General features: G+C 52.9%; 1 protein-coding gene and 1 pseudogene across 2 annotated transcripts; one reads left to right on the top strand and one right to left on the bottom strand.

The window, feature by feature from the left end:
- Nucleotides 1–77: 77 nt before the first annotated feature.
- On the bottom strand, nt 78–13,402 carry LOC149994071 (uncharacterized; annotated as a pseudogene). The gene is made up of 8 exons (XR_016507630.1): nt 13,322–13,402; nt 10,155–10,256; nt 2,967–3,935; nt 1,586–1,773; nt 1,276–1,480; nt 842–1,059; nt 560–735; nt 78–384 (listed from the first exon to the last, which is right to left on the bottom strand). The product of XR_016507630.1 is annotated as an uncharacterized LOC149994071 (transcript).
- A 45-nt stretch (nt 13,403–13,447) lies between these two features.
- TMEM208 (transmembrane protein 208) lies at nt 13,448–15,604 on the top strand. The gene is made up of 6 exons (XM_090259478.1): nt 13,448–13,570; nt 14,183–14,278; nt 14,699–14,758; nt 14,840–14,976; nt 15,139–15,223; nt 15,323–15,604. Exons 1-6 carry the CDS (start codon nt 13,565–13,567, stop codon nt 15,458–15,460), a joined length of 522 nt encoding a protein of 173 aa, XP_090115604.1. The 5' UTR covers nt 13,448–13,564; the 3' UTR covers nt 15,461–15,604.
- Nucleotides 15,605–15,610: the final 6 nt, after the last annotated feature.

The following is a 15,610-nucleotide window of genomic DNA, read 5'->3' on the forward strand; positions in this document are numbered from 1 at the left end:
TGTCCCTGGGCTGGGCTCGGCTGCTTCAACTGAGGTGGGGAGAGGAGGGGCCCTTCAGTTTGAAAACTTCAGATAAGGAGGTTAAATCTGGAATTTTTAATCTTGTCTGGGTTTACAACAAAGGCTGGTTTGACTGCTAAAGTTCAGTGCTGGTAGGGGACTAGGGAAGCTCCTGTACAGAACAAGGTGGGGCACAGGCCTAAACTGGGAGAAGTGGGTGGGGCAAGTGGCAGGTGGTCTGTTCCTCCCCAGCACCAGACCCTGCCACCTATGGGCCTGCGGCTTCTGAACGCAGGCTTGACCAGCAGAGCAGGAGCTGGCGTTTCCAGGTGCCTGTGGCAGCCACACAGCTGGAAAGACTTCCTTGCTGGACTGTGGGGTAGACTGGGGTAGGAAGCACCGTGGGTTAGTCCCACCTCCAGTCCTAGCAAAGGTGTTTATAGCTTGGTTAAGAGGCTCTTGTATGTAGCAGAGAGAAACGAGGCACTGAGTCCAACTCCAGGTCCAAAAGTCAGGGCTGGGGATTATGAAGGCTGAGCTCCAGGGGCTGCTTACTAACCTGGTCTCAGAGTGTTAAGAGTCAGGTCAGCCCCTCCAACGAAGCAGGACTGGACGCAGGTCACCTGGGGCAGTTGGGCTTGAAATCGCCTGACAGCAGCCATGCTAATACCAGGGCACATGGTAACATCTAACCTCTGGATCTGCTTGCATGCCTGCCCAATGGAATCCAGAGTTCTGCAGGGAAGTCACTGTGTGGGTGCTTGACCCAGGGTGGGGCCCCAGCCCAGTCCAGCCCAGTCCAGCCCAGCCCCTGCACTGTGGCATCATTGGACACACTCACTGCTCTGTGAGCTGACTGCAGCTGGACAGGTTGAGGTGCTGCAGCCTCGGCCAGGAGCTGGCTGCCTGGGCCCAGCCCTCATCACTGAGGAGGTTGCAGTGACTCAGTGCCAAGCGCTCCAGGCGAGGGCAGCCTCTGGCCACGGCCACCAAGCCTTTGTCTGTGAGTGCTGGCAATAGTTTCAGTGACAGCTGCCTCAGCTGGGGGAACAGAAGCACCTGCAAGGATGCGGGGGAATGCGGATTGGGGTGAGGTATGGAACAGGAGCCCAGGGTCTGGGGCTCTTCTAGGTTCCCCCACCCACAGCCAAAGGAGAGGCCATAGGCAGCAGAAGCCAATGAGAAAGAAACTTTTTCCAAGCAAAAAGTGGGTCAGCCGAGGCCCCTGGCTCCAGCCCTAGGGTCCTCAGCTTATCCACACCCCCAGCCCCACACCTTTGCCAAACTGGCATCAGTCAGCTTGCTGCAGGCTGTGAGGTCCAACTCCTGCAGGGCCTGCAGCAGGAGCAGGGAAGGGCCCGGTGGCTCGGGAGAAGGGTCCTTGGGGCCCGAGGCCTGACGATCCAGCTCTCGGTGTGGCTGTGGGAAGAGGCCCCTGCTTCTCAGGTTCCTCCCTCCTGAGTTTGGCCCTCAAATGTTCCTAGAGAGACTCAGGAGGGGCAGGTGGGCAGGTGAACCCAGCAACCGCCCCACCCTCCATGACCTCTAGGGTCCCACACCTGGGATCCCTGTACTGGCTCCTGACTTGGATCCCCCAGCCCCAGAAGCCCCCAGTCACGGAGCTCCTTGCATCAGGCCAGGCACAGGACTGAGAGGAGTGAGGCAGGTGCAGATGGCCTGCAGGGTCCAGTTGGTGAGGGCCACACAAGAGGATAAGTCTAGCACCCTGATACTTGGGCCCGGCACTGGGATCAGGGAGCGCACTGAGGTGTCCTAGGAGGAAAGTGGAGAAGGGAGAGAGCAATGAAGAGGTGGCTTGTGCCTGTGTCACCAGGAAGGTTCTGCCCAAGGTTCTGGCCCCATAGGCAATAGGGAGGTACCAGAGGATCCATGGATAGAAGCAACAATTTTCCTGTGGTGGTGAAAGGTCAGAGTGGACAGTGAGGCATGGTGGGTAGGACACTAGGAAGAGTTTGCTGGTGGATAAAGGCCTAGCTTGGCTGGGGCAGGAAGGATGCAAATGGAAATTTCTAAGGTGTCTGCCCAGATTATTCTGCCAGTCCCTGCTGAAAGAGTAGGCTGAGGTTGCCCTCTGTCCACAGCTTATTGGACTAGTGGTAGACACCTGACCCAATCGACACAATCAGTTATGCTTCCTCCAGAATTTGAAGAACTGTGAGGTCATGGGGGCGTAGGGCAGCCACCTGGCAGAAGCAGTAGTGGCTGCGGGAGCAGAGCTAAGGGCCGAGGAGAGGAAACTGGTTTGTAGAGAGATGCATACACAAGAATGTGAGGCTGAGAGAGTTCAGCTAAGAGACTCAGAGGAGCGAGGAAGATGGAGTGGGGCAGGGGAAGAGAGGTGCTTGTGGGGAAAAGGTCAGAGATAGTTTTCAGGTTGGGAATCCCTGGTCACATTGATAGATTAAAGGGAAAATCCACTAAAGGAGACTGACTTTGCCAAGACAGGGATGCCGCCCAAAGAGGCAGGGCACAGCCCTATCAAAGAGACTGGCTTCAGCTAAAAAGTGACCCTGCTGCTCCCACATCACATTATTTCCTCAGGCGCTGCCTGACCTCTTCTGTGATGGCAGTGCCCCTTCCCTACAGGCTCAGTTCTGTCACCTTTCACCAGCCTTCCTTGCCTCCGAACACCTGCCCACAGTGCCCCTCTCCAGACTGCAGTAGTCACTGAGCACTTGGCATATGAGGTGTATGTCACCTTGTGGGCTGGGCCACCCTGGTCTCTTGGACCTCCCTTTAGCTGAGTCCACAGTGGGGAGCTGCCAGGAGTGCTGGTGGCCATACTGTCTTGGTCCAGGCTCCTTCCCCTTTCCAGACTGGGTCCCAAGTGCAGTTCTAACTACTATTCCTTGGACACAAACACCAGGCAGCTCCCCCCTGGTGCTGTACACCCAGGCCCCCCAGCTTCCGGCCCTGGTGAGGAAGGGAGGGGAGGGTGGGCTCACCTTGAGTGAGAAGCAGTAAGCCAGGCTGAGGGACGCCAGTGGGGGTGGAGCTCCGCGCACGGAGCCCAGGGCCTGGGCCAGCTCCCGCCCGCTCAGCAGGCCACACTCGGCCATGTTGAGGCTCTGTAGCTCCCGCAGGCCCCCCAGAGCTGTACAGCCCGCATCTGTCAGCCGCTGCAGCTTCGGCAGACCCCGGCTCACGGCCAAGAGTGCCCCGTCAGTGAGTTCTGAGCAGCCGCTGAGATCCAGGGAGGTAAGGCCTGGTTGTAGGCGGCAAAGGGTGGCCACGGCCCCTGTGGAGAGGTCCCGGCAGCTGTGCAGGCTCAGCTCCTGAAGCTGTAGCCCAGCTACCTGGCCCCGGGCCTGCAGGGCCTCGGGTGGCAAGCCAGTGCCACTCAGGTCCAGGGCGCGTAGCCTACCAGCTCACTCCTTCAAGAATCGAAGCAGGTTGCGGAAGGAGAGTTGGGAGGGGGAGGAGTCCTGGGGGCCAATGGAACCCCGGGCTGGGCCTACCTCGAAGGTGAGGTGACAGTAGGCCAAGGAGAGGCGCTCCAGGCTGGGGGCACAGCTGCTGAGCCAATTGAAGCTGAGATCAGTCAGGTCTCGCAGGCCAGCCAGGTTGAGCTCACGGAGACCACGTAGTGCCTGCAGGACCTGCCGTGTCGTTTCGGGCTGAGCTAGCAGCATGCCTGATGCAAAGAGGCTGTTGCAGCCACTGAGGTCAAGGCTACGCAGGGCTGGGCAGCCCAGGATCAGGGCCACAAAGGAGGCCTCTGTGGGGATGCCCCCAGTGAGTCACAAGCTCTGCAGGTGCGGGCCCAGGTGGTAGGCAATAGACTGCAGCACCTGCTCTGAAGCTGACGAGCCATCCAGGTTGGTCAGGTTGATGCAGGAGATGCCCCCGAGGCCCAGGCTCTTGATGGCTGAGAGGGAGGCCACGGACACAGGGATATTGTACTGCACATTTGTCTAAAGAGCAGCAGCAGGCCTGGGTTAGTCCTCTGGCCTAAGAGGGTGCTGGGCATCAGGTCTGGTGGCATATTGCTGATTAGATGATGAGAGCAGGTCAGGGAAGGGCCCTTCTACAAGGGAACCCACTGTAGTATGTGATGTCATGTGTGGTTGAGGGGTTATTGGTGGAAATTGGGAGCTGGGAGGACAAGTCACACTAGGCTCAAGGGGATGGATGACTATAAGGGGAGGCAGGAAGATTAGTGACTGATGGGTCTGGATGCCTATGGAGTCCCCATGGGGAGTTGGCATGCTGGGTACAGGAGGGTTGGGGGTGGCCTGGAGGAGACCCAGCAAAGCCTCCAGGGAGCAGGACAAATTATGCTGGACCCCAACCTTTGGGACTTTCAGAAGGTGGCCCTTAGACCCATGGACTCACCACAACCCCTGTGGCCCAGATGCCAGAAGTCTGGGGCAGGCAGAGGCCAAGGTTCCCTCTTGGCTTCAGTGTCTCGGCCACATGAATGTTTGCAAAAATGGGTTTTGTGTATAAGTGAAAATGTGTGCATGCATGCATGTGTGCAAGCGCTAACATGTGTGAGCTCCACGGGCTCCAGAGTTCAAGATATGCTTGTGATCACTGAGGCTCATCTCGGGAGGGCCCATGTTATCCAGGTAAGGAAGGAGAAGCCTCCATTGCTAGGGGCAGGAACTAAGAATGAATCTCAGAGAAGCTGAGCTGGCCTTGTTGTAGAGGAACAAGGGAGCAAGCAAGGGGAGCACATGGGGGGGGGCACCTCAGGGCTAGTCATTGTGGGAATAAGCTGGCTTGTGTAGGAGTTTGGGGAGCCCCAGCTAAGGAGACCTTTCACAAATCTTTCCCTGACCTTGTGCTGGAGGGAGCCAAAGGGCAGTCGGTATAGGTCTGCGGTGGAAGGGAGAGGAGGGCTTGCCTTCTAAAACCCTAGTGCTGTTTCTCTGAGGATGCCCAGATGGCAGGGAAGTGGAACTCAAACAAGGCTCTTGTTCCAGCGTATCAACACGATCCTGATGCAGGAGAGCAAGCTCCCTGAAAAACCTGCCCTGTCAGCAACTGTCAGAACAAGCTCATGCTCCCTGCTGCACGCTTCAGAACATCATCAAAGGGAAGCAGAAAGGTAGAAATGACACATAATATGCACTCCTGCAAGATCCTTACCAACAGGATTCTCCCAGAAAGACACATGGAGCTCATTGCCAGATGTGGAGAAACCAGCCTGGCTTCTGCTGGAAGGAAGCAGCACTAACCACCCCCATGGGTGTCATCATGGGAAGGAGCGTGTGGTAAGTGATGGGGACCAGCTCCTGGTCACTTCCGCGGGAATCAGGAGTCAAACCAGGTTGCCTTTCCACACCCCACTCCCTAAATGTGGTCATTAGGATGAGAGCACTCCCCACAAACCCTCTCATGGACACTGGGACACCATGGAGTAGAGGGGACTCCCAAGGACCTGGGGAAGATCCCAGTGTGAGTGTGGGAAAGGTGATGAAAAGATCAGCGAGGAAAGGTAAAGCAGGCCTCCAACCACTTCAAGACCCTGCACGTCAGAGGAGCCAATCTGAAGGTGCAGGCAGTGAACTGCGGCTGCGGGAGTGCAAAGCCTGTTGGTTGCCCAGGCAGCACCCCCGCCCCCGCAGCCACACGCTACCCACTCAGGCCCAGCTCCCTCTGCCTTCAGTCTTTCTTCTTTCCCTTCCTTCCCGAGCCTAGAGGGGTGGGAATGTACTCCCCTCTCCCACTGCCTCCCCAGGAACAAGGGAGGCAAACAGCTGAGGGGAGGCGCTGGCGGCAGCCCAGGGTCCGAGTCTAGGGCTGGCTGGTAGCAGCAAAAGCCACTGGACAAAGGGGCAGGGCCTGGCCTAACGGACTTCCAGCTCTCCCACCTCCCTGCTCTCCACCATTTTTCTTGGTGTAAACGGGGCAGCCTACAAGTCATCACCCAGGTGGTCTAGTCTGGACTCAAAGTGCAGGAGCCCAGGAGCAGACTTTTAGGCACATGTATGATCTTTTGTGGGCAGAGCAGCAGATGGAAGGAGCAGGCTCCTGGGTCCCTGTCTTTGACCCTGGTATAGCAAAGCCCCCCTCCCCAGGCCCCAGGAAGATGCTTCTAGAGGCTCAAGAGAGGACTGCAAGGGTGCCTACTCCAGTTTTTGCCACCCTATCCACAGAGGGCCAACTAGCCTCTGGTCTCCTCCTTTCCCAATGCTGGTTTCTTCAGAGTAAATGCAAAGTCATTTGGAAAATGCTCTACACCTGCTAAAAATGACACATCCTTTGTGAGAGGCCAGGATTTCATTGTACCCACTGAAGCCGGAGCTGAGGCTGCAGGTGAAATGGCCCTCTGTGTGCTGGTACAGGAATCCAAAGCTAACACACCTGTTCTCTAGAAAGCCTTTGAGAAAACATAGGCTTTGGGGCTTTGGTCTCTAGAGAGGAGTTAGACCTCCATGTCTTTATAAACCCCTCAGGCAACAGAAGGCAGAGGAGGGCAGAAGCTGGGACGTCCTGAGTTCTTCACTGTGGCCAACCCAGCAGCGGGCAACCAGCTCCCCAGACCCTCCCCTTGGAAACAGGCAGAGCCCGGTGTATGTGGGGTTGCTGCTTTTGTCTACCTTCTTATCTGAGGAAAATTGGGATTAAGCGGGGGCAGGTCAGGGAGAATAAGAAGTCACCGAGTCCAGCATCCTAGCCTGGCCTGGTGAGCCATGGGCCCCAGCGTGGCCTTGGTGAGCCAGAATCTTCCATAGCCCCCGTTAGCTAGAACACTACCACCTTATCACCCTGCCCACACCTGGGCCCTGGAACATGGTTCCTGCCTACAGGGTGCTGCAGATTGCTCTCTGGGACGTGGTGGTGGTGGTATGTCAGCAGGGCCCTACATGCCCTGGTTCCTGGCCTCCCAGTGCTCCCAGCCCAGGGCGGGCTGGGTTTTGCAGAAGCAACAAACGAGTCTTTGTCAATGTTCTGTCTGGAGCAGCCCCAGCTCTAAGATCCCAAACTCTGACCCTGCCTCTCCTTCACCTCACCCCCTTTACTCTTATTCCAATCTCACCTACACCCCAGGCCTGACAGCCCACTTTGCTGCTTCTGCCCTTGCCGTCTTTCCTGGGCTCCAAGAGGTCTCTCCCTGATTATATCTCCTCAGGCTCCTTGTGGCCCCACCCATTCTCCTTGCCCCCTGCCTCCGTTCGGTGTGTGCTGGGAATACAGAATTCTGTGGGAATTCTGAGGGGTTCTGTGCTGAGGAAGCCATGGTCTCCCCTCTTGCTTGCACTGTCAGCACTGCCTCCCGACTCCTGCCCCCCAACTCTCTTCTCATCCTCCTTGAGAATTCTGACCCACCCCTCACCTATTCCTATTTCTCTATTTAGTACATTTTTATTCTTCTCTCAAGACACAGCCCAAGCATTCCCGACTCCATGACATCTTTTCTGAATCTTTTCTCTCCACTCCTGGTTTGCCTCGCAAGGCTTCGTGGGCAGCACCCCAGCCTCTCATTTTGACTTTGCTGTCTCCCTTTCTGCCAACTCCTGAGTGCTGGGTGTCTTTCCCAGTCCTGCACCCAGGGCCCAGCACAGTGCCAGGCAAAGACAGCATCAACATCTGAGTGAGTGAGGCCTTTCCATGTGTCTCTTCCTTCGGCCCTGTGAACTTTCCAAAGCTCCTGCGGAGGCCCCGGCTTCTACTCTTCTTACTCCCTTAAAACAATCTGGCTTCCAAATTCACTAAGCCAAGAGGCCACTAGCCTCTGAGGAACTTCCTCAGCAAAAGACACCTTACTGCCATGCCCACCCCTCTCCTTTCTGAGAAGGAGAGGTGACATTCTCTCCATCCTGTCAAAGACCAACCCCTGCCCTGGCTGGTGTGGCTCAGTGGATTGAGTGCCGACCTGTGAACCAAAAGGTCACTGGTTCGATTCCTAGTCAGGGCACATGCCTGGGTTGCAGGCCAGGACCCCAGTTAGGGGCATGTGAGAGGCAGCCAATCGATGTTTCTCTCATACAGCGGTGTTTCTCTTCCTCCTTTCCCCGCTCTCTAAAAATTAAAAAAAAAAAAAAAAAAAAAAAAAAGACTGAGCCTTGCACACTGAAACCTGCTGCCTCCACAGCCTCAGGTGGCATCCACCACTCCTGACCTCTCCTCCTGACATTTACCCCTCCTCTAGTGCCTCCCATCAGCATACAAACACATCTGAGATTTCTCCCAATTAAAATCCCTTTGTCAAGCCAACCTCAACCTCTCCCCTTCCTTCTGTGGGTAAATTTCTTGCAAGTGAGGTCACTCTCTACACTTCCTTTCTTCTCTCATTCACCCCTCAATCCATCTGTTTATTTTTCCCCAGATGCCAAATGTTGCTGAAGCCATTGGTGACCTCCCTGGATGTCTATCATTATGGATACTATCTGTTCTTTATTTTCTAGATTCTTCATGAGATTTGATACCGTTAGTCCTCCACCTGACACTTTAAATACTCCCTGCCTTTGACTTCTGGGTTCTCCTCTTGCTAGGATCTCCGCGGCCCTCTCTGTGGGCTCTTCCTCCTTTCTATGCCCTGGGACTAGCGGCCGCCCCTTAGGCACTCATTCTCTGTGGCCCGCTGTTCCTGTGGCTCTGCCTGCTTTCCTTGAGGGAATGCACTTAGACCCATGGCTTCAATTTCCACACATTCTTAAAATGACACTCAAATGTGTATTTACTATCCAGACCTTTCTCTTGGGTTCCTCACCCAGAAATCCAACTACCAACCAGATCTTACCATTTAGATGTCTCACACTTCAAGTTTTAAACAAGTCCAAATCAAGTCCCTTTAGACAGAAGCTCAAAGACACTGGACAGGTAACTTGACAACAGGCCCTACGCACTTAGTATGTGACAGAGGAGAATGCTGACCCAGCAGGGAAGGGAAGATTACACATAAATGGTATTTGGGCTTATTAAAAACTAACCAGTTTAGCTTCTACCTCATAGCAGAAATCAAAATAATTTCACCAATAAAACAATTAATATAAAGATTCACACTGTAAAACAGAAGAAACAATTTTTGTTGTGAGCCTAAAACTGCTCTAAAAAAAATAAAGTCTAATTAAAAAAAAAAAAAAAACAACAGAAGAGAACCATGAGTGTGTATTTATCAAATCTCTGAAGTGGCAAGGGAATCTCTAAGTTTAAAAAGCAATGGAAGAAATGAGAAAGTAAAGGATGTTCAAAATCAACGACATAGAAATTAAACCTCTGTATCTCATAAGTAAACACATATCTACAAAACAAATTAAAAGGCAAACATCTTAGGACTATAGTTCAATAAATATTTAAAAGAGTAATCTCTTTAATGTATAAAAAGTTCATACAAATAGATAAGAAAAATACTAAGACCCCAATAGTAAAATGGATAAAGAACACGAATAAACAAAAGAGGGAAATATAAACGGTCAGCTAAGGAGGAAACTGTTCAACCTCAGTAATGATCAAAGAAGTGAAAAATAAAACAGTTACCATTGCTTGCCTTTCAAACTAGAACAGACGTCTGCATTCACCTCCTGGCTGGGCTGTCTCCCCACACTCTGACTCGCCCTCTCCAGCCCACTCTGCACTGCAGATTTCTAAGATACAAATCACCCCCTGTCACTCCCCAGCTTTAACATTCCTTTCAAGGCTTCCAGATGGTAAGCAGGAGAAAGCCCCAGCAATGCTGTCCGGCACACCTGCCAGCTTGTTGCCTGACCTTTCCACCCTTATCTCCTACCACTTCTCCCACGTCCATCTAGGTTCCAGTCATAGGGAACTTGCGTGGTCATTTCCAGAACTATTTCACACCTGGGTGCCTTTACCTGTGCTGCTACCAGTCCTGGAAGGCCAACCTTCATCCTCATCCTCTTCCTTCAGGAAGCCCTCCCTGATGCTGCTGGTCTCCTTTGGCTGTCCTTCCTCATGTTCCTGTTGCACCCTTCATTCCAATATCACAGCACCAAGCACATGATATTATGATCACTTGTCTTTTTCCTCCACTGGACTATGGGCTCCTTGGGGGAGGGACTGTGCCTCAATAGTCCCAGCACTGTACCCAGAGCTGTGTATGGATGTCATGTATGTATGAATATGTAAGATGATTCAATGGATAGATGATGTATAAGCATGGCCGTGAGCAAGCTGACATGAGAGATGACTGAGAATGGACCAGGTAAGAGTGGGCACCTTACCTCCCGAAGGGCATTCTGGGCTGCACAGTACCAAGCCCGACTCACGAGGGAGGCCTTTTTCTGATCTGACAGAAGCAGGAAGCTCAGAATATGTGTGAGTATCTGAGGGAAAAAGACAGGCCATTGGGGACCGTTAGAGCTGGCGGCCTTTGGAGCTTTCTCTAGCTGATAGCACACCAGGCCTGAACGGACGACAGCACTGGTTTGTAGTTCATCTTGGATCTTAGGCTTCACAGTCTTCACGTCCCCTCTTTATTTCCCAAGTATCGCCCTGGCTGGTGGCTTTACTGTGAACAAACCTTTCCTAAGCACTGTCTGGATGAGGGTTTGTACAGACTGATAAAAATCAAACTTCCTGCTTAGTTTGGTAAAGAGCCTGAGCATTGAGACCAGAGAAACCCAATTCAAATCTTCACTCTATCAACTGGCCTCTCTGAGCCTGTTTTCCTTATCTGTAAAATGGCAATTGTAGCGAGATTTAAATGGGTTATTCTGAGAATTAAATAACAGTAACATATCTTGCCTAGGATCTAGAACACAGCAAGTTATGTGCCCCTCCTCTGATTTTCAGGAAACTACACCCCTTCCTCCTGCCCTCATAGGACGGGCTCTGGGAACCCACTCTTTTCCCATCCTCTCCACTGCCAACTTGCCTTTCAGCTGGTAAGATATGATCCTAGGAAGACCCAGGTCGGGAGGCTCAGGCCCTAACTCCACTTATGCTCCATGAGGCTGGGGGAAGAGGTTGGAGGCCCTATTATAGGGAAGTGGGTCATCTGTGGGGCCAGGAATGATCTAGTATTAACTCTTTTCTTCTGAAATCTTCCTCCGTTGATTCTGGTGACACTCTTGTGTTTTTCAAGGCTTCACTCACCACTCCAAGTGCCCTGTTTCTGGATTCTTCTGTGGTTCCCAGAGCTTGGACCTGGGTCTTTCAATATTTCCTTTCTAGGATAATAAACTTATTTGCACGGCTTCAACAGTTACCGCTATAGGAATAACCAACAATTCAATATCCCCACATTGTCTTATTCATGCACTAGTGCAGTGTTGCCAGCTGTCCACAGAAGCTTTCATCCAAATATTATACCATCACCTTAATCTCAGCCAGAATTCATATTCTGCCCTCAGTCCAAAGCATCCCCACCTCCCAACTTTCTAGCACCTGAGCTTCAATAGCAACAGTGCGTCTCCTCTGAAGATCTTGATACTTTGTACTCATCACGCTAGTCTGTCCCTTGCTCTCAGATACAGGTGTAAAACATAGGCTTTAGGCCAGGCTAACTTAAACTCACTCAAATCCCAGCTCCCCTACTTTCTAGCTGTGTAACTTATGTGACCTCAGGCAAGGTACTTGACCTCTCTGAGCCTCAGTTGCCATACCTGTAAAATGGGGATATTAGAAAATCTAGGTCATAGTCATATGGGGATTAAATTATATATAATTATATGTCTATATATATGAACTTGATATATGCTTGACACCTAGTAGGTTTTCCATAAATAGCTGTTACTGATACTTCTACTTTTGAAACTTCACAGCCCAGATTTTCATCATTCAAACCTTAATTCCTTTCACTACCTTCCACCTGACCTTCCTGCCTGCAGGCTCATCCTTGCTAGTCATTCTGCACACTGCAACAAGGTTAATTTTCCTTAAAAACAGCTTTCAGTCTCAGCACACCTCTGATGAAAACCTTCAGGGCATCCCAGTACTCTGAGGACAAAATCTCCACTCTTGGGTCAGCACTGCCAAGCCTCTATGCCCAACTGGACCCCTAATCCCAATCCAGCTTCCCCAATCCAGTCTCTGCACTGTCCTACAAACACAGCATGTCTATTTCCTTTGCCCACGTGGGCCTCTTTCCTGGAATGCCCTTCCTTAAGCTTTATCTCATCAGCCCATTCCGATTTCCTCTTCTCTCATTCCTAGCACACAGAAGGTGCTCAGCCAATACTTACTGGATTGAATTAAGGATGGATAGTCATCTACCTCTATTTTTACCAAAGGTTTACTCAGGTTGGGGAGATAAAGAAGATCAATTATTGAAGGAATGACTTCGAAGAATAGCCTTCTGGGTGAGGGAGGGTAGACATGGGAAAGAGAACACTGATGGGGACTGGGAATCACCAAGCCCCCAACCCCAGGGGGAGGCAGGAAAGCCTGTCTGAGCTAAGATAGTGCCCATCCTATCTTCTGGGGCTTAGGAGCCAACCCAAGGATCAAAGGTAGAGGGCAAAAAACCTGTCCTCACTCAGGGGATTCTTTGAGCTGAGAAGGGAAGTGGCCTTTCTAGAGGGACCAGAGGAGGCAGCGATAAGGATGGAGTGGCCATCCCATGAACCCCATCCTAAGGGGCTACTAGAGATATGATTGATTGGTCATTCTTGGGATCTATGAGGATGAAGTAGATAACCTTTGGGGCCAAGGGGAGAAAGGATGCCATTCCAGGGCTGATGGGGAAAGGATGCCCTGTCTCACCTGAGCAGTGGAAAGGGACAGCCAACTCTCAGAGCACAAAGTATGGAGGGGCCAGCCAAAGAGTCTAGTGGGGACAAAATCTATTATCCTCTCTTAACAATGGCGGCAGACAGGTCTTGCTCCAGGCTAAGGAGGAGGAGCAAACATCCCTTGGGGCCAAGGAGGCAGGGCGGCCATCACTTGGGGGCGGAGGGATTGGGGGAGCAGGTCTGTCTCCGGTGACAGAACTCTGCAACCATGCCGGGAGTTGATGGGAGGGGCAGTCTGTCTCCCACCGCCATCTCTCGGGAGGAAGGGAATGGAACGATCATCCCAAGGAGCCAATGGGGATAAGATCGGTTACCCTCCGGGGACGATGGGATAGAGCCGACATCTTCCAGAACTAAGGGGGAGGGGCGGCCATCTCAAGAGAAGGTGGGTAGGTAGAGGCCCTGTCTTCTTTGAGGTGACAGAACAGCCATCTCCTGGGCCCGATGGGGAAGAAAAGGATGCCCATCAACTAAGGGGACGAAGCGGCCCAAAGGTGGGGCCGTTACCATAGCTTGCAGGTTCTTTGATCTCCCGGGCGTGTCGTTTCCGCCCGGCAGGAGGGACCAGGGGAGCGGTGTGACAGCCCTTCCCCACCGCCCGGGACCCCGAGGGCGGGGCCTGTCCCGAGCTAGGCCTGAAGGCGGCCTCCTCTCACCTCCAGGGGCAGCAACTCCGCCATCGCATCCCTGCCGCCTCCGCCCCCGCGCAAGGCATCTGGGAAGTGTAGTCTCGCTGACTCTGGAGGTGCGGCTATGGAAGGAAGTGGACCACTCACTTCCGTCACAGTTGTGACGATTTGGGTTTGCACCGGAAGTGCCTGTGCTGCCGATGTGGTACCTAGTGCCTACGGTTTCGATCGCTCTCCCTTGTTACCCGGGCTGGGTGTTTGCATTGCACCATGGCGGTAAGGAGGGCGGGTAGGGTGGGGTCAGCATCGGCAAAAGCTCCCAGAGCTGGGAGACTAAACAGAGGAAGGACATCAAGAGAACTGGGTAGGCCAGAGGGAGGCGGCATTCAGTGACCTGACTGTACTAGAGCGAAGGGGGTGGGAGGGAGCGGCGCAGGACTGTGCCAGAACTGGTGCTGGAGTACAGGTGGGCAGTCGGTATAACAGACTACCACAGCTGGCCAAAGATCCGAGGGGCCTCAAGGGTGTGGGTATCAGCCGAGATCGGGTCTACTCCAGCGGAGACCAGAGAGGGGCACTATTCAACGCTCCTCAGGAGTTCCCCTTGAAGGGTTCGTAAGCCCAAAGCTGGACCTTACCAGGGAAGCCAGGCGATATCAGCCTAGTGTTAGATTCGAGGATGTGCAGGAGGCGATCATAGCTGGGGTTTCAGCCTTAACCAGAATTGACTGGAGGAGGGGTGGACATCCCAAGGATTGTGCTAGGTTTGACTACAATGGGGACCTGGCTGAGGTGCAACTGAAACTCTGTAGCTAACCAGGCTGGTGGGGCAGGTGAGGAGGACCGTGCTGAGGAGAGCTCTGACAGCATCTCATTATCCTTCTGCAGCCCAAGGGCAAAGTGGGGACCAGAGGAAAGAAGCAGATATTTGAAGAGAACAGAGAGACCCTGAAGTTCTACCTGCGGATCATCCTGGGGGCCAATGTGAGTGCCTGCCTCCTTGTTTCTGTGCCTACCCAAGGCCCCACAGTCCTTAGCTCTGCAGGGCTGCAGTGGTGAAGGTGGTATGTGAGAGTCAAGGCTCCAGAAGAAAACTCTTAATTAAAAAAAAAAAAAAAAAGAATAGATCCTGTACAGAGAAAATACGTAGTCAAAACAAAACAACAAAATGAGGATGGACTTGGGAACCCTTAGCACTCCAAATACAGAGGAAAGTTTCCTTCCTAGGCTGATGTATCAGAGAGTATCCAGGGTACTCAGGACTTGGGGAGCAGACCTCTTCTTCCCCAACCCTATAAGAAACAACCTGTCTCCTTCCACAGCCAGGTCTCTTGGTCAGAGTCAAGGGAGGTCCATGGTTTAGGGTAGCTTTGGATCCCAGCTTGATCCTATGTCTACTTGCAGGCCATTTACTGTCTCGTGACCTTGGTCTTCTTCTACTCATCTGCCTCATTTTGGGCCTGGGTAAGTGTTCCCCATGCTGGGAAGTGGGTGAGCACATAGAGTCAGTGGCTGGCCTTTGATACCCCTATTCTTTTTCTGTAGATGGCCCTGGGCTTTAGTCTGGCAGTATATGGGGCCAGCTACCACTCTATGAGCTCAATGGCACGGGCAGCCTTCTCTGAGGATGGGGCCCTGATGGACGGTGGAATGGACCTCAACATGGAGCAGGGCATGGCAGAGTGAGTGTCCCCCGCTGCCAGCCCAGGTGAGCGGCCCCCGGGCTGTGGTGCTGGGGCCCAGGTAGCCCAAGACCCACAGCTGCCTGCAACTTGAAGAGGGTGGGCGCTGAATTGGGGCCCATATACTATTTTTGGCCCTTGAAATCTCCCATCTATCCACAGGCACCTTAAGGATGTGATCCTATTGACAGCCATTGTGCAGGTGCTAAGCTGTTTTTCCCTCTACATCTGGTCCTTCTGGCTTCTGGTACGTGGGCTGTTGGGCTCCCAAGGAGGCGCTGGGGCATCTAACCCTCCTCTTCTTTTATTTCATGAATCTGGCTTCAAGTTACCTTTTCTGTCCTAGGCTCCAGGCCGGGCCCTTTACCTCCTGTGGGTGAATGTGCTGGGCCCTTGGTTCACGGCAGACAGTGGTGCTGCAGCACCAGAGCACAATGAGAAAAGGCAGCGCCGACAGGAACGGCGGCAGATGAAACGATTATAGCCACTAACATTGTGACCACAGGCTGCTGCGCTCTGGGTGGCTCCATCAGGCTTCATGGCCCCATGCCAGGAGTAATGAGGGTGTAGTCCAAGGGCCAAAAGCAGTCTAAACCATAGGATTGTTGAATAAAAGGCTTAGAATGTGGCTAAT

Source organism: Furipterus horrens, unplaced genomic scaffold (genome assembly GCF_987537825.1).
Source record: "Furipterus horrens unplaced genomic scaffold, mFurHor1.1.pri manual_scaffold_13, whole genome shotgun sequence".
Taxonomy (NCBI): domain Eukaryota; kingdom Metazoa; phylum Chordata; class Mammalia; order Chiroptera; family Furipteridae; genus Furipterus; species Furipterus horrens.